Below are 23,531 nucleotides of genomic sequence, written 5' to 3'. Positions count from 1 at the left end.
GCAGCATGGACTGTAGTTAATCTGTAGTTTTCTTAATACCATTACACCTGGTTATTAATTCAGAATAATTAATTTTATGAATACTCCTCCTTTTTCGCTTTGGGAATTTTTTGCAGACAGGTCTGTAGAGGTTCTGTACATCTGCCTGACTTCTATGCAGATGTGTTTATTTGATTTAGATTAATAAAGCAAACATTATAAAACACTCCGAGGGACAGATTGTGATGATTTTAAGAATCTTTGTGTACAATTTATAAATTCTTGGGAGATTCTGAACTCTATGTATCTTTGCCAAACTACCAACTCTATTTTAAAAATGAGGACTAGTTGCCTTCTCCATGGTCTCTCTGCCTCCATGTTGGACTGAAATTCCAAGGTGTAGTGATACAGGGTGGACAATAGAGGGTCATTAACTTAAGATGAGCCTTCATTCAAATATAAACATCCTAGACAATAGGCAGGCTCCCACACAGAAGAACTGGTTTGTCAGGGGAGAGGCTGCCTGGCAACGAGGTCACCTGGTAGGAGTCTGGGGTCACCTAAGGAGGCTGATCCAGGAGTCACCTGACAGAAGGACTGGAAGGTTGTAAAAACGGTTCACAGGGGGGAAAACCCTCAGAGAGACAGTTGCAGGAAGTTTGGGCAGGAGAGGGGAAGTAAATGGATCATCAAAGGTCTGAGGAGGCAAGTGTTGGAGAGAAGGCTCCATGTTTCATAATCTAAGCCATGCAGTGTAATTATGAAAGATCCTGGATGGCTCCAGACAGCCCTGACCTGAGGCCAAAGAATGCTCTGAGGTGATGAGAAAACTGAAGTAGGGAAATGCATGTAGGGTTTATTATTTTTGTATAGATCTGTGTATTTCTCATGCTGTTAAAGAAAGATCAATAATGTGTTAGAATTTGGTGCAATGTCTGTCTGTGTTCTGTGCTACACCTACCATTTGCTCTGAAAGTTAAATTGTGACCAGAATGTCCAGCATGGCTGGAGGTCTGGGAAACGGTGTGTTTACACAAGGAGGAAGTCTTAAGGGGTCAGCACTGATAACAGAAACTACACAGTGGCTCTGCACTGCTCCTTACGAAAGGCATGATCTATCCATGTGATCATAACCGGTAACATGTTTGTGTTCTGAGCACTCTAATGAAAATGAACATTTCTCATTAAAAGAAGAAAAATTAAAATTATTGGCTTTTTAAAAATGGTTCTCTTGGTCCAGAATGTTTGAGCCAATGTGAGTTTTACCTGAGTAAGGACTGCAGGCTCTAGCCTTCTCTTTGTGATCACATGTGAGCAGGAACGAATGACAAAGTGCCATATAGGAGACTTATGTAGAGCCGCTTTATGACTGTTCTAAAGGGAAAGGTTCAAATTCATTCCCTTGCAGAAATGGGAGCAACTATTATTGAAGTTAATGAGAATTGCATCTCTTTACCCATCTCCCATTGACTTCAATGGGAGCAGTTTTGGACACCTCAATAAATGAATGTTCTGCACTAGAAACATGTTAAGTGGTAAATATTAGTTATCTCGATGCAATTTAAATAAACACAATATATAATATCCAATAGCATATATTTATATAATATATAAATATTTATATTACAATGTTGAACTCAATACTTTATCATATAATACAGATTTTCAAAGCAACCTACAGGATTTAGACATCTTCCAATACATTTACCTGTACTTTAATGGAAGATGTGTCTAAATCCCCTTAGACAGTTTTGAAAATTTCAGTCAATTTAATTATCAATGGACACTTTGCTGAAGAAACCTTGTAAAACAATAGCAAAAGCACACATTCTATAATACATACACAGGACTCAATCCTGTAAAGCATGGGAATAATTTTATGTAGTGAATAGTCTCATTGAAGTCAATGGGAAAGAAAAGTTACCCATGTGCCAGAGTGTTTGCAGGATCAGGCCCACATAGTAAATATGTCCATTCTGTAGTAGATATGAAACAGCTCCCTGTTTTTAAATGTAATGGGCAATATTAGGTTTCATTAAGCTATTGTAAATATTCTAGGATGTATTATAACTATTTACATTGTCAACTACACATTATGCTTAAGTCAGTGCTCGTGAATATTGTAGCAGAAGCTGCAGCAAATAAACTGATTAATAGTAAGGCTCAGTTCATACCCCAAGTCTGGCTGTAGTGGCAGCAGAATGATGCAAGCTGCCCACAACCCTTGATCCTCAGACAGCATGGAACCTTACCTACACAGCACAGGTATGAGAGAGGACAGTTTGAGCCAATGGTACTAATAGTCTGCAATGATCCTGAAGTAAGCTTTATGACACGAATGCACTATTCTTCCCCTCTCAAATTCTAACGTATCAGTGGCATTCCTTTCACTATTTCAGAACTGTTTTTATTTGTAACAAATAATGACCATTTCTCATTTTCTATACTAAGAGTTCAATAGTATTTCACAAATACTGACTGGTGATAAAACTATGCTTCACAGTTCCCTGTAATACAAGAATCCAGAAACTGTCTCTAGAACTAAGAGCAGTGAAATTTGAATGTATATATAACTAATGAGCAGGATGAACATCTATTAATTAAGAATAAACAAATGAAAAATATGGACCTGCTGATCTGCATGACTTTGCACGAATAGGGTCCAAAGGTAGGGCAGAATCTTATTTATTTTTTTTAAAAAGTGACCAGTAGAGGGCAATCTCTGCCCACAAAAATAATGTCAAGACACATCCAACTCCATTTTTTCCTGCTGTTTATTTTAAGAGTATCATCTGAACAGTGTGATGAAAGTAACCACTGTGGGACAAATTCTGTTCGCCTTTACACAGGTCTCTTTGACATCAGTGAGGCTGTGTATGTGAATAAGGCAAACAGAATTAGCTTTACTCGTAGTGGCTGCACTAAGGGGATCAAAAGTGGGAGTGGGACACAGTTCTCCATAACCCACAGTAATTAGAAAGGAGAGAGTATTCTCTTTGTTAATTGATACATTTAGAATTCAAACCCTGAGTGTGGCTGTAATTCGTTTAGCTTTTTTTCTTAGGGCTACACTGTAAACAGCTACATTGAGGTAACAATCTCCACAACAATATTTGGAAACTCTCAGGAGAATGTGAATCAGAATGCACAAAACAAACACAAGCTTTCATAAATAGGACTGTGGCAATGTAACTTCCCAGTGCATAATAGTTTGTTCTAAAGGGAATCCCAATAGTACTATGAGAACTCCTGTAAACCATGAATATCTCTTAAATCAAAGGAAAAATCTTAGAGATTTAGGGCGATACATTTTAATATACTATGGCAATTTCAGCATTGTTTTCATGTTTCCTTTTTCAAGCAGTTATTTTTATTCTGTAATTTGCCAAGATACAGAAGATGTAAACAATTCACATTTTACAGTAGAACATTTACAAATTATTCTATCTATGAAATAAAATGCATATATTTTGTGCTAGTCCTGGAAGTACGAGGATGAGGTAACCGATTTTAAACCTCTTTGGTGTTTATATTTTTAGAGACTGCCATTACGATTGAAAGTTTAACTATCTGGCTTCAAAATTTATCTAAACTAAAACACTAGCTTCAACACACCAATCTGCCTCTGTCATGCATAGTGAACCATTTCGCTATCAAATAATGCTATGTTCCACCGAGAGGCTTTTTTCAAGAATGTGTTTGCATTGAAATTCGTGTCAAATCTCCTGACTGATCGATTGACTAGTAAGGGATTTGATTGCTCAGGTGCAGGACTGTGGTACAATGTCAAATATCAGTCAGCATAGCATAGGTATTTTTCATCATTGACAAAATGAAAAGAATAGGCCATAATGGGGCATATTTCTGATGAGCACTAGCGGATGGTTGCTCATGGACTGTTTGTATTCTAAGCCATTAGCTGTATTCCAGTTAGAGCATACATTTTCTCAACGTAAAGACAGGAGTTAAAGAAAGAAAGAAAGATTCTACACGAGGAAAAACAAAACAACATAAACCTCAATAGGATACATTTTAGGAAAAATTCCAATACCTTGCAAATTTTTTAATCACCAGGGATACATATTGTTAAAATATATTAAAAATCTTTTAGTTTCTTACTGCTTTATGAAAAAGTCTTCTGTTTATATGAAGTGCTTATGAAACACTTAATTTTTCACTATAAGACTCTTTTAAAAACACCTCTCGGACTAGAGGCCCTGGGAAACCATGGTAAACAATGTTCTAATTACCCTTATTATAACACAACCTTTTGACACTTGAAATGCTTTGCTTCTGAAGAAGGATGTTAGAAAGAGGAGACCCGGGAATTTGAAATGGAATCTGTTTAATCTAAAAGACAGATGATAATCATGCCAAACATTTAAAGACACAAAAATGATCACACATTTACTAACAAAAATGTACCACTAGCTTGTGCCTCACAGAGAAAGTACAGAGAAGCAGGCAGCCTAGATGCACTCAGGCTTTATCTGAGTACTGTGCTCCATCCAAGGGATTTATGCATGCGAACAATTCCAATTATGTTGCAGGCATTTCATATTTTCTCATTGACACTTGTATATTAGTTAATGCTGTCTATTCTACAGATGATACTGTAGACCCCTTCTCAACAAAACTAAAATGACCCAAACCTCTTCAAATATTTCTAATCAATTTTCAAGCTTTTGCTTTCTTTTGTTTCTGTGTTGGGAAACCCCAGTAATAGACTCTTGCCAACTTGTTTATTATGTACTATCCATGCCTGTCTGTTATTTCAATCCTAACTCTGCCTTCCCACTCAGTGCCAGACATTGTTACACCTGTATGAAGCAGAAGAGATGACCTGTGAGGTTTTTTCCCAGGCTGCTGCTATTGCTATCACAGCTCCATTGGGTGACTGAAAAGAGGTTCCCTCCAGAAACGAAGCATCGTACCTCCATGACAAGCAATAGCCCCTAAGGTCCACTTTTACTCAGCTCCTTCAGAAAGCAATGCAGGACACTGCAACTAGCCCTTCCTCTGCCTCATATACAAATGACCCTTTTACCATTACATTTATAGCCAAAGGCCAAGGGGTGGGAGGAAAGAGGTGGAGAAGGGGCATCATGAATAATTTAAATAAAAGGGGGGAAGGGTTGGAAGGTCTCTGATTGCTTTCCATTACACCACTGTAATTCCTATGTAACACCCCTGAAATGAATGGGGCTAGAATGAGGTAAGATCAGATCAGATTCTGGGGTGGGATGGGGTTTCACTGCTTTGATCCTTTAATACAATTGCATACAGACCCATTAGCTGCTTTTATCTGGGTGTGGTAGAACCAATGGGGCTGTGGCCTGCCCACCCAAACTATTTTTTAATATAATTATTAAATAACATTATTTAATATAGTAGCATTGCATCAAACATCAGCCGTTACACTGTGATGTTTAGAAGTCCCTAAATGTCTGTTGTACCAGAACCCTATTAACCCCGTCTAGCTTTCACTGATGAAAGGAACACCACAAATTTGATTTGTGCTCTGACAAAAATTCTCCCTCCTTCTTCCCTCTATTATTTAACTAGTTAATCTATACACAGAAAGTCCCCTTGAAAGCATATACCTTCTGGAGGCACAAGAAACTTAGACACCAGTATACACTGAGAATGTCTGCAGTTCACACACCCTTTGAAAGAAAATTAAAGGTGATGGGGTCAGCACAGGGTCACAATGCCCTGCTTGAACCATCTGCATAGAAGATACTGGTTTTTCATTTATTTCTGGTGCATAACAATTTCCCCCCCAAAGATACTGCTAAAGAAAGTGGATTGGTTTCGCCCCATTGGGACCTTTATATTTCAAGATGCCTGAAACTCACTTGAAATTCTGATAATGGGGGAGAGACAAGCTGTCTTCTTGCTGTATTGCACTATTCCTTTTTCTATGCTGTTTGTGATGGAGGACTTTACAGCTTTTATAGTATATCATAGAAGATGAAACTGGAAATGTTGCAGTGGACTAGGATCGAGCATAAAAAATATATATAGATCTATTACAGTCTCAGGGATTGACTGACAACATGGACATTAGCTTCCAAAATAGTCGTGGGTCTGGAAAAATACAGATAACAGCATAAATCCACATGGCATGAAAAAGCCTACAATTCCACTAGCGAAAGCGCTGTATCCAAAGCATCTAAAACCACTGAGACAGCAAGCCCAGTAACTTGTTAGTTGTGCATTGTGTGCAAGAGTTTCAGATTCAATACAAACAAACAATGCAGTCTGAAATGGCATGGTGGACAGATGGGAAGAGGGGAAGGAACAGGAGAATGCTCTGAAAGCTCATGCAAAACAGAGACTGTTTCTAATTACGAGAAGCAATCATGACATTACCTCCAACCTACCGTCTATTGGACTCTTACCTTTTTGACATCCCTCACTAGATGATACAAAGTGTTGGATGGTCCATGTCTCTGTAAATGACAGATAAAGAAGCAAATATTTTTGCCTTATACAGAAGCCACGTAGGAGATCAAATGTAAAATCTGGAATGTGCTCCATTCATGTAAAGTTTTCCTGGTTAACCAGCCAACCAAACATACATATGCACTCCTCGAATAATCAGTAGCACTTCAGTCACACAAATTTATCCATTCTTTTCAAATAAACTACAACAGCATAGCTTTGTCCAACATCCTTCAGAAAATTCTCAGGCTCGCTCTTCTCAATTAATAGACATGTCCCAGGTTAGACAGTCAAAGAACAAGCCAGTCAAAGAGCAGATCTGTACCTTTGGCTTAAGGGCAGCACAGATACTAGTTTTTCTATTACATGTATGAGTTGAGTCAAATCTTTTAGGGTTTGATATTTGGAGACACTTTAACTTCTGGCCACAAGTAAATTTAGTAATATATGCCCCTGAGGCCCATAATGTGACAGCCTGTGATGGGGTACCTAATCCACACAGGCATACAAGGGGTTAATCATGCCCTGCCCCAGAAGGAGCAATGGAGGTGAGTCCTCTGAGCAGCCCAGAGAGGCTGCATGAAGCACAGCCAATCAGGGAAGAGTTGCAGGGAGCAACCAATCCAGGCCCAACTGGCTCAGATAAAAGAGAGCAGCAAGACAGAGTAGGATCAGTGGCTGCTGGGAGCCCATGGAATAAAGCCAGTGTCCCTGAAGGGCTGAGAGAACTCTAAGTACCTTGGACAGAACAGCTGCTAGGGACGGGGAAGTGAGAGGGAGCTCCTGGCTTGCTGCTAGGACTGAGCTGCAGAGTGCCCGGACGTGAGGGCAAAGAAGGTGTTGGGGCCATGGGGAAGTGGCCCAGGGAAATAGAGTAGCATTGATGGAGGTTACAGGGGAGAAGCAGGAGGCTGTTATTTACAGAGTCCCTGGGTTTGGGTCTGGAGTAGTGGGTAGGACCGTGTCCCCCCCCAACTTGCTACTGGGGAAGAGGCTGGACAGTTGGACGGAGATATGCCCCCCCGGAAGAGGGAAACACAGATGATGACCTAGCCATAGGGCTGAGTTGCAAAGAGGATGCTGTGGTTCTGGGAGCTGAGAGAGGAGCTGTAGGTGGGAGCAGAGACAGAGTGCCAGTGTGGAGACCACAGACATGGGTGTCAGCCTCGAGCTAATCCCCAACACGACCAGGAACAGGTGCCAGTCTGGCGGTGAGGGCTGAACCCTGTGACATACCCAATGAGGGCATGGATTTAAAACGTACAGGCAGAACAAAGCCTTGTATCCATGTATCATATCACAGCTCCTTTCAGGTGGACTGAAACAGAAATCATCAGAACCAGGCACTGATGTGAATTGGGAGTTTTCCCCAACAGCACCCAAATATATTTTTTTTGGCATGCTGTTATGATGAGGGTGACAGAGGTGAGCGTTGGTGTAGGAAGTGCTGTAAGCAACTAGAGCAGTGCAATACTCACTCATTTGCTTTAAGGACTTTTGCTTTTTGGAGAATTACAAATTTTATTTCCAAAATGTCTAAGTAAAAACTCTTAATTTTGCGATTGCAAAAATGGTGAAATTTTGCATGATGGTATTACCAACTCCAAGCTTTCAAAAACCATGAGCCAGTCCCCACCCCATGAGATTTTTCTTAAAAATCAGAAGATTTACGAAACAATATATGTAGGGTTCTTTTTATAAGCTTTCTGGTGTTGGAATATTTAAGAGTACATATTTCAAAGCTTTTCTCTGCAACCATAAGGGCTAGAATCTTTGTTTTTCTAATAAAATCTCTCATTCTCAGATAATAAAGCTGCAACTGCTGAACAGATTAAGAAAAACACCAAATATTGCTAACCTTGCTAAAAATTACAAGAGCTGGCAACACTGGAAAACTCAAACATTGGTTTTTTTAAACATTCTATCTTCTCCAGGAATCTGGCATGTGCTGGAGTCATGTGGCACTGTCCTTTAGGTCCTACCTTGCCCATGACTCCCCTGCCAATGGCCTGTCTAAGCCCAAGGTCTATCATACTGAACTACAACTCCCAGCAACCACCTAGTGCCGTCTGCAACTTCAGTGACCTTTATTTAACCACACTTCATGATGTGTGTTCAGACAGAGTAAGCAGGAAGCAATAGTGAATTCTCATGGTAAGAGTCAAACCCAAGAAAACAATGTTGGCTTGTGATGTAAGGAAATGACAACTCATTTGTGGGGAAGGCGTAGACTGTGCTGTGCACCACTGGGTCATTCTAGGATAGGCAGATGGTGAAACACACGAACAAACAGATAGAAAATTTGCCTTAGCTTGGCCCTACCGTATTGTACAGTTCCTCTAGTCGGGAGAGGGTGAGAAACCGATGCATGCTTACTCCATTCTCAATGAGCAATTTCACAAAATCCACTCTGTCCAACACCAGGGCATCCAGCATTGCCTGCTCAAGGGATCCCACCTACAAAGGAAAGGATTCATTCAGCTTTTTCCTGGGTTTAGAGGACAGCCTTTAGATGCTACTGTCACTCTAGCATGGGGAGGGTTTGGTGTTTTGACAGAATTCCCTTAGCTTGCTAAGCTTAGAAGGGGATCATCACATTTTCAAAACTATTTTGGTTTCCCTGTTTCAAAGTATCAGTACAAAAATGAAAAGATCAGTATGCTAAGATCAATACACTCTGATAAATTTGGATCAAGACCTATAAGCTGAAAGGTTCAGTTCTCAGGTAGCCAGTGACCAAGTCACTACCCTCGTCAGCTTTTCATTATTAGTTTCACTCTCTTGACAAACATTTTGTTTCTTTTGATTTTGCACTTTGTACTCATTCAGTCCTACCTCCTACTAAGTGAATATTGTCGCACAAGCAGCCAAGAAGGGTTTGAAACCAGGGAAGCAGAAATATTTAAACAGCATTTCCAACAAGGGCCAAATGCAACAGATAGATCACATCCATTTTACGCACAGTCCAGGCTTTCTTCTGTTCCGTGGAGGTACTTTGTACCTACAGCTTTTAGCTTGTGAACTGAATTTACACAATAGATTTTACACAGATTGCCACTGTGATTTTGTGATGGAGAGAGACATCAGTAGCTGTTTGGAATCACCTAATCCAGGTTTCCCTCTTAAATCTTTGCTGCATGTGTTTTGCATGCTCATTTCCAATAGAGAACGCAAGAGAAATATTCAGGTTAACTGAAAAACTGACTAACAAGGCTCCTTTGCAAATCCCGACTCTGTGAGTAGCAAGAGCTGGAGAATACATTTAAAATAAAAATTCAACAAATGTATTTAAACATAGGCAATTTTCTTTGATACAATTGCTCGGGGGGTCTCACATTGTGGTAGTTTGTGTCTGATGACACCTGATAGGTATCTAACTTAAATTTACTACATCATGTACTACAACATGACAGATTATCATAAGTATTAGCATACAATGTCGTGTGGATGTTTAGAAAAGTTTAAAAAAAAATCTCACTTTCCCCATAACTATAGTTTAATTTTTTTTTATTTTGCATACAACAAGGTATGCAGCAGACACTCACTGGTAGTTTGTAGAACAAATTTTAATATAGCTTAGTTTTTGTTGTTTATCTCATGGAAGGTGTGGCCAGTGGATGCGATGATCTAGATGCATCACTAAATGGCATCATTTCCTTTAAGAAGAGCAGGGCACTTTTGTGATCTATCCTGCCTTCAGTAGCTCTGACCAGGGAAACGTGAGATGGACTTGAACATGTCTCAGTATGTTGTAAACCCCATATTAGTCTGTTTTAAAAAAAAAATGCATTCACTTTTATGTCAGATTTTAAGCGTTTTCTGCAGATGATGGTATATACTGTACCGGCCACTGTTGCCCATAAATAAAGATCTGACTGCGAGCGATGTCTACTCTGTTCCAGGCCAAAGCTAGGCTCAGTTGGTCTGGAGCAGACGCATTAGCTCCTGTATATAAACAGACAGGGAGAAAAAAAAAGGCATACTTTAGACCCGGTCAATGGCCCAACACTAGAATATGAAGTCTCTTCACTTAGTCAGAACTCCCACCGATATCAATGGCAATTGTTCCCGAGTAAGAACTTCAGAACTGGGCCCTATATTATCAAACACAACCCTTCCCCTGCGCTCCTGCAATAAAATGCTTATATAGCACTTTTCACCTTTGCAAAGATTAATAAATTATGCCTCAGCACCCTTGTGAAATACAAGTACAATATCCACTCAAATAGGGACCAGAAATAGAACCCAGTTGTCCTGACTGTCTCCTGCTCCAATTGCAAGATCATATACGCAGGGCCATGTGCCCAATCTACAAACATGTCAATCCTGTACCTGCCTTGACTGATTACGTATGAAGAAGCCTCCACTTTCTATGCATAATAGTGCTGGATACCTGAGGGTTCTGTATTATAAGAAGGATTTGTATTACCCACAAAGAAAACGCTTGCATTATACCTTCTTTTACCAGTATGGATGAACAGCAAGTCCCATAGCAGAGAAATTCATATGAGCAAGCATGACATATAGCTGATAATGAAATGTAATATTACTTTCTTTAAGTAAGAGAGTATGCAGCTAAGGCTTATGAGAGGGTTGTTGTTTTTGGAAAGGCAGAGTTCTTCACTTCAGTTTTAACTGATTTTGTGGGACACTCCTGATCTGCCCTTTTTTTTAAATGCTCTGCTAAGGATTTCAGGGTTATTGAGTGGATTTGTAACCAAAAACAATATCTGAACTTCAGTAGTCATAATGAGAATTAGTATTAATGAACTGATCAGCAAAATAAATAAGAGCCCTTTGATTTTGCTGGTAGGCAGGGCCTCGATGAGGCAGCATTTTTCTATATGGGTTAATTACTGTATTGGTTCATTTTATTATCTGGCAAATGTGCTGAACACCAGGATGTGATACTTGAATGAAACAGATGGTCTCTCCAGGGTGTTCTTACTTTACATCAAAATCAGTCCGTCAGTTCGTAAACCAACTGGGCACAGGCATCTTGATTCCCTGTCTTTCATGAGAGCCATGAATGTGGAAGGAAACCTGACCCAGGCAGAGGAGTTGCTCTGAGAGCCATCATATGGTTCTTGTTGCTAGGAAACCCCTTCATTTGTCTGTCCACATCAGAGGGCTGCCTTCTTCAGTGTGTGATTGTTTAGATTATGCTGCTAATACATCAAAGGAAAACAAAATCAAAGATGTAGAACATTTATACACAATAGCATATGGGCTATGGATGCAGTTTAGTCCATTTTTTTCTATGATGCACTGATTACTTTTAATAGATAAAGAAAATTCAAACAATTTAAGATTAAATTCCAAACAGCACTAAGAAGAACAAACAAAAATGTCCACTGGAGTAAGAAACATCCTTTCCAACATGTATGAAATGGGCAAAACCAAGCAAATATTTTAGAAAAGCCACTGCAATTGTGGATACAGATTCACCTATAACTCCAATAGATGCCATCTGGTTTTGGCACTCTAGGAAACTAAGAATGGCCATACTGGGTCAGACTAAAGGTCTAGTCCATCTAGCCCAATATCCTGTCTTCCACCAGTGGTCAATGCCAGGTGCCCGAGAGGGAATGAACAGAACAGGTAATCATCAAGTGATCCAGCCCCTGTCACCCATTCCCATCTTCTGGCAAACAGAGGCTAGGGACACCATCCCTACCCATCCTGGCTAATAGTCATTTATGGAACTATTCTCCATGAACTTATCTAGTTCTTTTTTGAACCCTGTTATAGTCTTGGCCTTCACAACATCCTCTGGCAAGGAGTTTCACAGACTGTGCGCTGTGTGAAAAATTTAAAAAGTAACCAGTTTGCCTACTCCCAAGACTGATTCTATAGGTAGGATTCCCTCATTCTCATGTGTTGCTGCAGCATAAAGAAATCAATGTCAAAGAATAAATTGGAAATGCAAAAATAGGGCACAGTAAACACAGTATCCACACCTCTCATTCATCTGCTAGTCTGGACACTAAAGTTATCACTCGTTTTGATACTATCTGTGGTGAGGTACTAACATTTCTATTCCCTGCTGCTTCTGCTTTTATGCAGTGCCACTGACAGCTTCCCCAAAGGAAGGCAAAACTTTGAATTCAGCCCACTCTAGAAAAGGGGGCCACTCCTTGGAGCTCAGAATCAAGAGTGTCAGCTGCACGTAAAGGAAAACACAGACCCATGCATACAATGGTAATCCAGAGAATAGCAACATTTGTGGCTATTACTTGGTAGTAATTTGCTTGACTGGTGAATATTGAGTCCTGGATTATTAGCATTCTCCTTAAATCAAAGTACTTACATTTCTCACCAGCAAGTTTATCTGTGAACTTCCTGGTGCAAACCATATTGTATGGGTATATCTGCAAAGTACTCACCAAGGACCTGTTACAACAAACACTACTGAGAATAGTTTTATTGAAGCCAAGCTCCACACATGGAAGAGTTTGAAGGACAAGATCCTATATTCCCAAACAGACCCTCTGAGAGCAATTCCGGGCCCCAGGACAGCTGTGCTGCCCGGTGCGCTCTTCCGGCACGGCCAGGGTCTCCCCATGCCTGCTTGGCTGCCTTCGCTGCTGCTGGTACCACCCCGCACGCGCCTAGGAGCCCTGCGGCCCTCACAGGTGATATAAAAGGGCCCGGGGCTCCCAGCCCCTGGGACCTTTTAAATCGCCTGGGCCCCTGGGCAATTGCCCCTGGGAAATTGCCCCCGTTCCCTCCGCCCCTTTGTTGGCAGGCCTGTTCCCAAACTCCTATTCCAGCGGACACTTTTCGGTTCTATTCAGGTTCTCATCATTGTGGTATCTGAGTGCCTTCCAGTAGTGACACATGACTAACATCTGTCATGTGTGGTTCATTCTCCCTCTCATCCTCTGCTCACAGGGAAAATTATCTTTGCAGTGTGATGTTCTGTTTCGGAAGGGTTTTTGTTTTTTAATGTACACACTGCTGTGGGTTTATAGTAGAAGAGGGGAAGAAGTGGAAGGTGGTGAGGTCTATGATGGTCCTTAATTTCCATGGGAGTTAATTCCACAGTCCTAGACTGGCCCCTTGGAAAGCTCTGTCTCCAGCACAGATGAGCTTTACCTTTATGGTAGAAAATTCCATTGTGCCCAGGGAGTAGAGTTGTAAACCACAGTCCTCATCCCGGAGCTTTAGGTGATCTTTTAGATATCCTGGGTGTGGGCAACTGAGTACCTTGAACATAAGGACTGAGACCTTGAACTTGACTTGATGATCTATGAGAAGTCAGTAGAGAAAGCAGAGGACTCCTTTGATGTGCTTATGGTAGCTTGTGTTGCTGAGGAGACATACTGCAGCATCCTGTACTAGCTGGAATTTCCTAGAGACACAGTGCTCAGTGTAAAACCTGTGATGGATTCTCTGGGATAGTCTCTCTCTCTTTTTTTTTTTTTATGTTCATCATCAAGAATCTAGAGGGGATGCCCCCGAGACATTGCATTGTCCAGATAACCATGTCTGAAGGAGAATCCAAAAAGAATTGGAAAAAGAAAAAGAATCCTCACTTCTTCCCTCATACTTTTCAGCACAACTTCATGTCAAACATTCTCTCTGTTCCATCATTTCATTAGAATTGAAGGGTGTTAGATTAGAAAAATAACAATCCACATTAACTCCTCTGTATCTTCTAGTGCATTTGTATTTTGCACAGCTCAAAGAAAATTACTGACACTTAAAAAAAATTGACAATAACAATTATATTAATAAGTAGGGGAGCAGTTAACAGACTCCCGCCTATCTCTGAAACATAATGTACTGAGCTAATGCCATGTCCTTTTGTGTCAACTGTGCAGTGATTTCATGGCTGACAGACCCATCACACTGTGCCTTCCAGGACAATCAGATGCTACACTATGGATGCTCTGTAAGCAGGAATCATGACTTATTCACAAGCTGGAAGGAGTGCACAGGCTCCAGGTTTGCATTAGCCTAGCAAATGGTTCAGTGAACATATCAGTGAATTATGTGGCAGTAATGTCATAATGAGTATATACCATACAGTGTGCCTCTTTCAAAATATTAACAGTTCAGACGTTGAAAGGACTTGGGCAGCCCTATGTGTCCATTGGATGGAAACATGACTGTGTTGTCAACGTTCTTCAGGCGTTGCAACAGCCTTGTGATCCTGCAGGACCCAGCCTTTCCCTTATAGTGTATTATGAACTGAGGATATTTGATACACACAAAAACCAGGCATTTGTAGTACTAATCACAGGATGTTGCCTTTAACTTTCCTGTCATACTTTCTTCCTGGAAAAAGCAGCTCTAAGAGCACAAAATCAGTTGCCACTGTTGTTAAACGTAGGCAAAAGTAGACCACATGACCTGTAGCAAGAAAATTACTTACCAGAAAATCATACAACTGCAAATCTACTTCCCACATGTTCAAGTGGCTCTTGGAACAATGTGTTGTTGTAGCGCCTGGGCAATATAACCTGAAAACTGGTCTGGATACCGTTCTCTGCCTTCGATAGGAGATCACCTTAAAGCAAGGTGATGCTGAAGACATGATTAAGCAAAGTGCAGGTCTTTCATGGCTCTTTAGAACAAACAAGGAAACAATCTCTCAAACTCTGTACAAGCTTTTACTATGTGAAATGTTTGAGGCAAGAGAGTTTCTGCACTATAAGGAAATGTATCTGACTCCGTCTTAAAAGGCAATGAGCTGGTAGCAAGACTCACTATAGGCAAGAATTGATGCTGCTCTGCCTCCAACCTCCTACCTTCTACCATTCCCTTTGAACTCCTCATTGTGCGTGATGGGACTATTAATTAGCATTTATATAGCACTGAACCAGTGGTGGGCAACAGTTACAAAATCCTTCTCAATGGTAGTGTGACAAATCAGCCAGTAATCGCTCTCCCTTCCCTCTTTTGCTTTCTTGATATAGCTGTAAAGATGGGCCACAACTAAAACCCTGTATCCAAACATCCTTGAATTTCAGGATAATTCAGGTCCAATCTTAGACAACTGAAAATTATTTTAGACTTGGAGATTTTACTTAGCTGAACACATTGATTTTAAAAAAGTAGCACATTCCCTACATTTTCCTGTTCTCCTTTACGATCAAAAAAACTTGATGTTAACAAGAAGATATGTGATATAAAGTAGAATCCAGAAAATGTCTCTTCTTTCATACTCTTCATAGCCAGAAATCAAGCAACTTTCGAATGGCATAAAAGATTGAAGATGGAGTGTTCAAACTGAAAATTTTAGCTCTTCAAACGCTTGAGCGAAATATCAGTGTAGCCCTCAGCATGCTACAAAACCATGGATATCAGCAAAGCATGAAAAGAGATGTAAATAAATTATCCTCAGAGGATCAACCTCCTTTTGAGATAACAGAAGATCACTTAGAGGAAAATGCTGTCTTATACTACCAATATGGACAAAGAGGCAACACCTTTACATTTACTGAGAAAGGAGAAGATATGAATAGATGATACTTGCAAAAATGATATTCTGGACCAGACAGGACCCCTGCAGGGTATATATCCTGATCACAAACTTAGTATTACAGCAGGCGCTGGTACTGCAAATAACTTTTAAAATAGAGAATGACCCTTCCCTGGCTAATAAATCATCCTCTTTGGCTGCACACAGAATTACATTGTAGGAGGAGCACTACTGAGGTTGAAGTCTTTGGGGAATACATGTTGGGATTCAAACCTTGGAAAAATACCTGAAAAAAGCAGAATGTCAAATTTAAGGAGCTGATTTGTGACCTACTAACAAAGAGGGATGAAGAACTGCAGTTTCTGTGATTGCCTTAATAGCAAATGTCAAGTTTTCACACTTTAGGCAGAGTATAGTGGAAGGATCCTGTTAAAATCATTAAGAACAGAATAAAATTTTGAAATCATGTATTTCCTGGGTTTGGGATTTTTATTTATTTAAGCAAGGGATGATTTTTGGTTTCTTTGGACCAACTTCTTTTCCTTAATTCTGTGTGAAAATGTCCATAATGCCTTGAGGTTTTAACTACACTTATTACTATGGAGTAGCAGCAAAACATTCATGTTAACCACAAACCAAATGGCATCTGTGTTAAAAATAAAGAGAGATACAGAAATGTTATTAGAAAAGCTTTTGGTTGGTTGGTTGCTATTTTTTTTTTTAAAACATAAAAGAAAAATCTACCACTGTCATAAGAAAACGTCTGCTCATTTCCTTGGTCGGCAGTCACCAACCCAGAGTAGTATTTTTACAGTCATACATTTGCACGTGCTCAGTGCTCTGGTGTTTAAATAGTAAAATTATTTAAACAGAACATTGCTAGTTTATCGTTCTGTGCAGACTTTTCTTACACGTTTGGAAGGAAAAAAACGGTTACTTACTTTCTCGTAACTGTTGTTCTTCGAGATATGTTGTGAACGTCCATTCCACATTAGGTGTGCGCGCGCCGCGTGCTCGAGTGTTGGAAACTTTTTCCCTTAGCAGCTCCCGGTGGGCCGGCGGGCCCCCCGAGTGGCGCCCCTGCACCCCACATATATACCCCCGCCGGCCTGACCCCCTCCAGTTCCTTCTTGCCTGCGACTCTGACAGAGGGGTAGGAGGGTGGGTGGTGGAATGGACGTGAACAACACATCTCGAAGAACAACAGTTATGAGAAAGCAAGTAACCGTTTTTTCTTCTTTGAGAGCTTGTTCACGTCCATTTCACATTAGGTGATTTACAAGCTTAACTCTGGTGGAGGGTAGAAGTCACGGAACAACTGCTCGGAGGACCACTCTGCCAACTGCCGCGTCCTCTCTGGCCTGCTGGTTGACCTCATAGTAGGTCGTGAAGGTGTGCACCGAGGACCAGGTGGCTGCTCTGCAGATCTTCTGGACTGGGACCTGTGCCAGGAACGCCGCGGAAGTCGCTTGCACCCTGGTTGAGTGGGCCGTGACCGCGGGGGCCAGAATACCTGCGAGCTCATAGCACTCCCAGATGCAGCTTGTAATCCAAGACAAAATCCGCTGCGCCGACACTGGGAGGCCTTTTAACCTCTCAGCCACAGCCACAAACAGCTGCGTGGATTTGCAAAGGGCTTGGTGAGCTCCAAATAGAACGCTAGCGCTCGACGCACATCCAAGGCATGCAAAGCTGCGGTGACTCGGGTCCGTATGGGGTTTTGGGAAGAACACCGGCAGATAAATGTCCTGGCCCAGATGGAATTGGGACACCACCTTAGGGAGGAACTTGGGGTGTGGCCGGAGCTGTACCTTGTCCTTGTGAAATACTGTGTATGGTGGCTCAGAGGTGAGGGCCCTCAGTTCGGACACCCTTCTGGCTGAGGTAATGGCAACCAGAAACGCCACCTTCCAGGAAAGGTGGAGGAGAGAACAGGTAGCGAGGGGCTTGAAAGGGGGTCCCATGAGTTTAGAAAGGACCAGGTTAAGGTTCCATGGAGGGACTGGGGGGCGTCCAACCCTTTAAGGAACTGCCCCACCATTGGGTGGGAAAACACCGAGCCCCCCGAGAACCCTGGATGGAAGGCGGAGATGGCCGCCAGGTGCACTCTGAGTGAGGATGGGGCTAGCCCTTGCTGCTTGAGCCGGAGGTACTCCAGAATGGCCTGCACCGGGGCCTGGCCTGGCTGCACCTGTAGGGGTTCACACCAACACAAGAACCTTTTCCACTTGGCACTAAGTTCAAACAGGGGGGAGCGATGTGTACCAGTGTTGGCGGGCCCAGGCTGGGGCGATGAGGATCACTGCCGCCCTGTCCCTGCGCACCTTGAGCAGGACCTTGTGCACCAAGGGGAGTGCGGGGTAGGCATACGTCAAGCCCCCTCTCCATGGGATCGCAAACGCGTCGGCGAGTGAGCCCGGGCTGCGGCCCTGGAATGAACAGAACCACGGGCACTGGGCGTTGGCACTGGTGGCAAACAGATCTACCCGTGGAAACCCCCACCTGTGGAAGAGCGAAAGCACGACGTCTGCCCTGAGCGTCCACTTGTGCATACGGTACGACCTACTGAGGGAGTCCGCCAGCTCATTCCGCACCCCCGGGAGATAGGATGCCTCGAGGTGAATCACATGGGCTATGCAAAGGTCCCAGAGGAGAGCCTCGCGACAGAGTGGTGAGGAACGAACCCCGCCCTGCTTGTTTACATAAAACATGGCAGTAGTGTTGTCTGTCAGAACTGTCATGCTCAGAGTGGCGTGAAAGGTTTGGTAGGCGAGACGAACCGCCCTGAGCTCCTTCACATTGATATGGAGCGACCGCTCTGCCTTGGACAACAACCCCTGCATCATGAGGTCCCTCAGGTGAGCTCTCCATCCATGGTCTGACGCGTCCGTCACCAGCGTCAGGTCCGGAAGTGGTGCGGCAAAGGGGATGCCTTCGCAAACCACAGGCTGGGACTGCCACCACAGCACGGAGTCCAGCACATCCCTTGGGGCTGTCACTACCAAGTCCAGGGGGTCCCTGCCTGGGCGGTACACATGAGCGAGCCACGCCTGCAGAGTCCTGAGTCTCAGTCTGGCATGCCTGACCACGTGCGTGCATCCTGCCATGTGGCCCAGCAACCGCAGGCAGCACCTGGCCATTGTTGTTGGAAACTGGCACAGGGAGGCCACTGCTTGTTGGATAGCCCGGAATCGGGATCCCGGAATCGGGATACCGGAAGGCTTGCCCTGGCCTACACCGCGTCCAGGACTGCCCCAATGAATTCCACTCTCTGCGTGCAGACGAGCATGGATTTGGGGATGTTGACCAGGAGTCCCACAGCTTGTGGAACAATCTCAGGGCCACCTCCACATGGCCCCGCACCTCTGCCTCGGATCGGATCCACCAGGAGCCAGTTGACGAGGTACGGGTACACCCGGATTCTCTGCCTCCATAAGAAGGCCGCCACCATCTCCATGCACTTCATGAACACCCTTGAGGCCACGGCTAGACCGAACGGGAGAACTGCAAACTGATAATGTTCTCGGCCCACGGTGAAGCATAGGAACCACCGATGTGCTGGGAAAATGGCGATATGAAAATATGCATCCTTCATGTCGAGGGCGGCGTACCAGTCCCCCGGATCCAGAGAAGGGATGATGGTGCCCAGAGAGACCATGTGGAACTGGGCCTTGACCAGGAATTTGTTGAGCCCGCGCAGGTCTTGGGCCTAGACCTGCCTCGCCTACGGTAAGGCTCATGCCTATGGTGAGGCTGGTACTGGCATTGAGGGGGAGGCTGGTACTGGCATTGGGGGGGAGGATCTCCCCATACTTCTCTCTGCTTTATAACCTATGTCACAGTCACTATTCTTCATCTTTTGATTCTCACAATATGCCAGTCCATCAACCAAAGGAGGCGCTATTGATCATATAAGGCATTCATCTCCCTGGTGGGGCTGAGTGTTCTTCTTTCCCCACAAGCCCATATTCTTTCAGCCTGCAGGGCAAGAGGCCAGGGGGAAAGTCAGCCCTGGAATAAGCAGACACAATTCCCATTAACTTAAATGAAAGCTGCACTTTGTTAGTCCAACACATCCAAGTCTCCCACATGGCAGTGCGCTCTGCCAAATCCAGAAAATAGGGGTGGGAGCAGCTTGCTGACAATTGTAGAAAACTTTCCTAGGCAGCAGAATGGCACTACCAAAATACCATCTAACCTTCCGGTCCTTAATTCAGCACAGTGATTTAACTGGCCTCGTTATCTATTAAGGGGGAACACATTGCTAGGACTCCAAGCAAACATCAGACCATAAAGAAGATGTTATCACATTTCATTGTTTTTTCAAACCATTTCTGATAGGAACAGAAAAGCATTGGGAAAGGTTCATTATTATCTGCATACTAGGACTGTATAACACACTGGGGCTGTATAACATATGCACCCCATCCTGCACACCATATGCACATACATCTCTTATTAGGCTCCTTGAATTTTAATGCTATATAAATGACAGCTCATATGGTGTGTGTGTGAGAGAGAGAGAGAAACATGGACCCTCTTCACAACGGACTCAGAAGTTGACTTGTATATTTGAAGTTTGTAGCAAGTGAGATGGCAGAAGTGGATGGATCTAGACTGTTCTCAGTGGTAGCAGATGACAGAACAAGGAGTAATGGTCTCAAGTTGCAGTGCAGGAGGTTTAGGTTGGATATTAGGAAGAATTTTTTCACTAGGAGGGTGGTGAAGCACTGGAATGCGTTACCTAGGGAGGTGGTGGAATCTCCTTCCTTTGAGGTTTTTAAGGTCAGGCTTGACAAACCCCTGGCTGGGATGATTTAGTTGGGGCTTGGTCCTGCTTTGAGCAGGACTAGATGACCTCCTGACATCCGTTCCAACCCTGATATTCTATGATTCTATGAAATGCTGGTACTGGGGAACACGGTAATACCCTGTGTGCTGTTTATATATGGCAGTCACAGTTCATGCCATAAATATTTCCAGGACTATTCTTAAAATAACTGCTTGATGTTTAAAAATATTATTCCATTTTTCAGCCAATACAGTTTGTAATAAAGAATTGAGTGACGACAGTTGTAGATACGTATTTGTACTTCCTATTTTTTTACAAAAAATGGGATATTTGTAAACAGAGAGCTGGATTCCGCAAACACAAGTTCAGGTGAATAACACTTAATCATGCAAGTAATTCTATTTTGCCACAGAATTCCAGTTTGGTTAAATTAGTTTTGTGTTTGCAAGCAGATCTTACTCAGTAGCAATGTACCTGTACCTTTCGGATGCATCATACCTTGAAATCTGCAGAATGACTCATGTGAGTTAGGACTAATTGTATGAGTGTCTGTGTCAAGGTTCCTTCCCCACTCTGAACTCTAGGGTACAGAAGTGGGGATCTGCATGAAAGACCCCCTAAGCTTATTCTTACAAGCTTAGGTTAAAAACTTCCCCAAAGTACAAACTTTGCCTTGTCCTTGAACAGTATGCTGCCACCACCAAGCGTTTTAAACAAAGAACAGGGAAAGAGACCACTTGGAGACGTCTTCCCCCAAAATATCCCCCCCAAGCTCTACATCCTCTTTTCTCGGGAAGGCTTGATAATAATCCTCACCAATTGGTACAGGTGAACACAGACCCAAACCCTTGGATCTTAAGAACAATGAAAAAAGCAATCAGGTTCTTAAAAGAAGAATTTTAATTAAAGAAAAGGTAAAAAAAACACCTCTATAAAATCTGGATGGTAAATACTTTCCAGGGTAATCAGATTCAAAACATAGAGAATCCCCCTAGGTAAAACCTTAAGTTACAAAAAGACACAAAAACAGGAATACACATTCCCTCCAGCACAGCTTATTTTACAAGCCATTAAACAAAAGAAAATCTAACGCATTTTCTAGCTAGTTTACTTACTAACTTTACAGGAGTTGTAAAGCTTGCATTCCTGATCTGTTCCCAGCAAAAGAATCACACAGACAGACAAAACCCTTTGTCCCCCCCCCCCCCACTCCAGATTTGAAAGTATCTTGTCCCCTCATCGGTCATTTTGGGTCAGGTGTCAGCGAGGTTACCGTAGCTTCTTAACCCTTTACAGGTGAAAGGGTTTTGCCTCTGGCCAGGAGGGATTTTATAGCACTGTATACAGAAAGGTGGTTACCCTTCCCTTTATATTTATGACAGTCTGTAAGAATGGATCCAAAGTAAATCAAAATGTGAAAAGATTTTAAAAGCAAATAAAAAGCTGATTTGTCATAATGCAATCTTTTAAGATTACTGAATAGAAGAACAGACTTAGATTATTATGGGGCTACGGACAGATTAAGCAAATTGTGGAGTTTTCCAAGTACATGATCTTTACCTATATAAGTAGCCCAAATCTCACTTACACTTGTCTCAGTTGGGAGTAATTCCACTAAAAATCTAGCCCAGTATCTCCCTGCTGTATCTCATTTCCCTTCAGAAGATCACCAAAGTTAGAGATAAAGATGTAGAGTAGTTTCTTCTTAAAATATTCCCAATTTTACCTAAGATAAGCATATGAGGTTACCTTTATTTGTAGTATCCACTTGTACTCCTTGCTACTAAATTATAAGTAAGGCTACAGTTATGTCACAGAGGTCACTGAATCCGTAACTTCCAGAGACCTCCCTGACATTTTCTGCTTTAGCCCCTGGCGCTGCGGGACTGGAGCTGGCAGTCAGCAGGGCCCCAGCAGGGTTTTTGTTTCAGCGACAGGGGTCCCCCTGCAGGGGTGGCGGTCCAGAGACAGCCTCCTCAGGGGGCCCTACTCAGGGTTCCAGTGACCAGAGACAGCCTTGCAGGGGGGAGAGGGGGAAGAGAACCCTGCAGCTCCCAGCTACCACGGTGGTGGGGTAAACCATGGAGCCGGAGCAGCAAAAGACACACACAAGTCACGGCTTCCATGAATATTTGTTTATTGCCTGTGATCTGTCTGTGACTTTTGCTAAAAATAATCATGACAAAATCTTAGCCTTAATTATAAGCAAGACTCTGAATACTGCAAATACTATGGCTATGTACCCTTAACACTGACTGTTATCTAAAGTAACCGGTAAGATTTTAAGGGTCACCACTGTATTATAGCATGTTATCCAGTCCATCATTCTGCTGGTTCCCCAGAGTGCATGAATAACACACACAAAAGACAGATGGCTGCTTGCAGACTGATCTTTGACAACTTTTGATAGAGAGACGATGTCATTTGATGAATTACTTGGTGATTCATCATAATATAATAAAGAAGCATACACAACCATACAGTACATCTCACCTATAATTGTATAACAATGCACCACAAATTCTTTTTTGTTAAAATTGTTTGGGTCTACTTTTTTTGGGCCAATCAGCTATTGTTTAAGAATGGATTACAAACTCTAATTTACAACAGACCATTATAAATTGAGACAAATTATCAAGTATGTTTTACAGAGCATGGAAATGCCTGCATTGTAAGTGACCTTAAATAGTCTCTCTTTAAGTCCTGGTCTACACTACGAGTTTAGGTTGAATTTAGCAGTGTTAGATCGATTTAACCCTGCACCCATCCACACGACGAAGCCCTTTTTTTCGACTTAAAGGACTCTTAAAATCAATTTCCTTACTCCACCCCCGACAAGGGGATTAGCGCTGAAATCGGCCTTGCCGGGTCGAATTTGGGATA

General features: G+C 42.5%; 1 protein-coding gene across 7 annotated transcripts in view; it reads right to left on the bottom strand.

Annotated features, from left to right (window-relative positions):
• The window catches only part of TRPM3 (transient receptor potential cation channel subfamily M member 3), a 590,787-nt gene that overhangs the window by 65,321 nt on the left and 501,935 nt on the right, over positions 1 to 23,531 (bottom strand). For all 7 annotated transcript variants that reach the window (XM_074953258.1, XM_074953253.1, XM_074953257.1 and 4 more), the window contains exons 10-12: positions 10,271 to 10,371; positions 8,749 to 8,883; positions 6,384 to 6,434 (exon numbers count right to left, since the gene is read on the bottom strand). In XM_074953258.1, coding sequence (XP_074809359.1) covers positions 6,384 to 6,434; positions 8,749 to 8,883; positions 10,271 to 10,371 — 287 coding nt within the window. The remainder of the gene's footprint in view (positions 1 to 6,383; positions 6,435 to 8,748; positions 8,884 to 10,270; positions 10,372 to 23,531) is intronic.

This window comes from Natator depressus, chromosome 5, assembly GCF_965152275.1.
Source record: "Natator depressus isolate rNatDep1 chromosome 5, rNatDep2.hap1, whole genome shotgun sequence".
NCBI lineage: Eukaryota > Metazoa > Chordata > Testudines > Cheloniidae > Natator > Natator depressus.
This window is presented reverse-complemented; position numbering and strand designations above follow the sequence as displayed.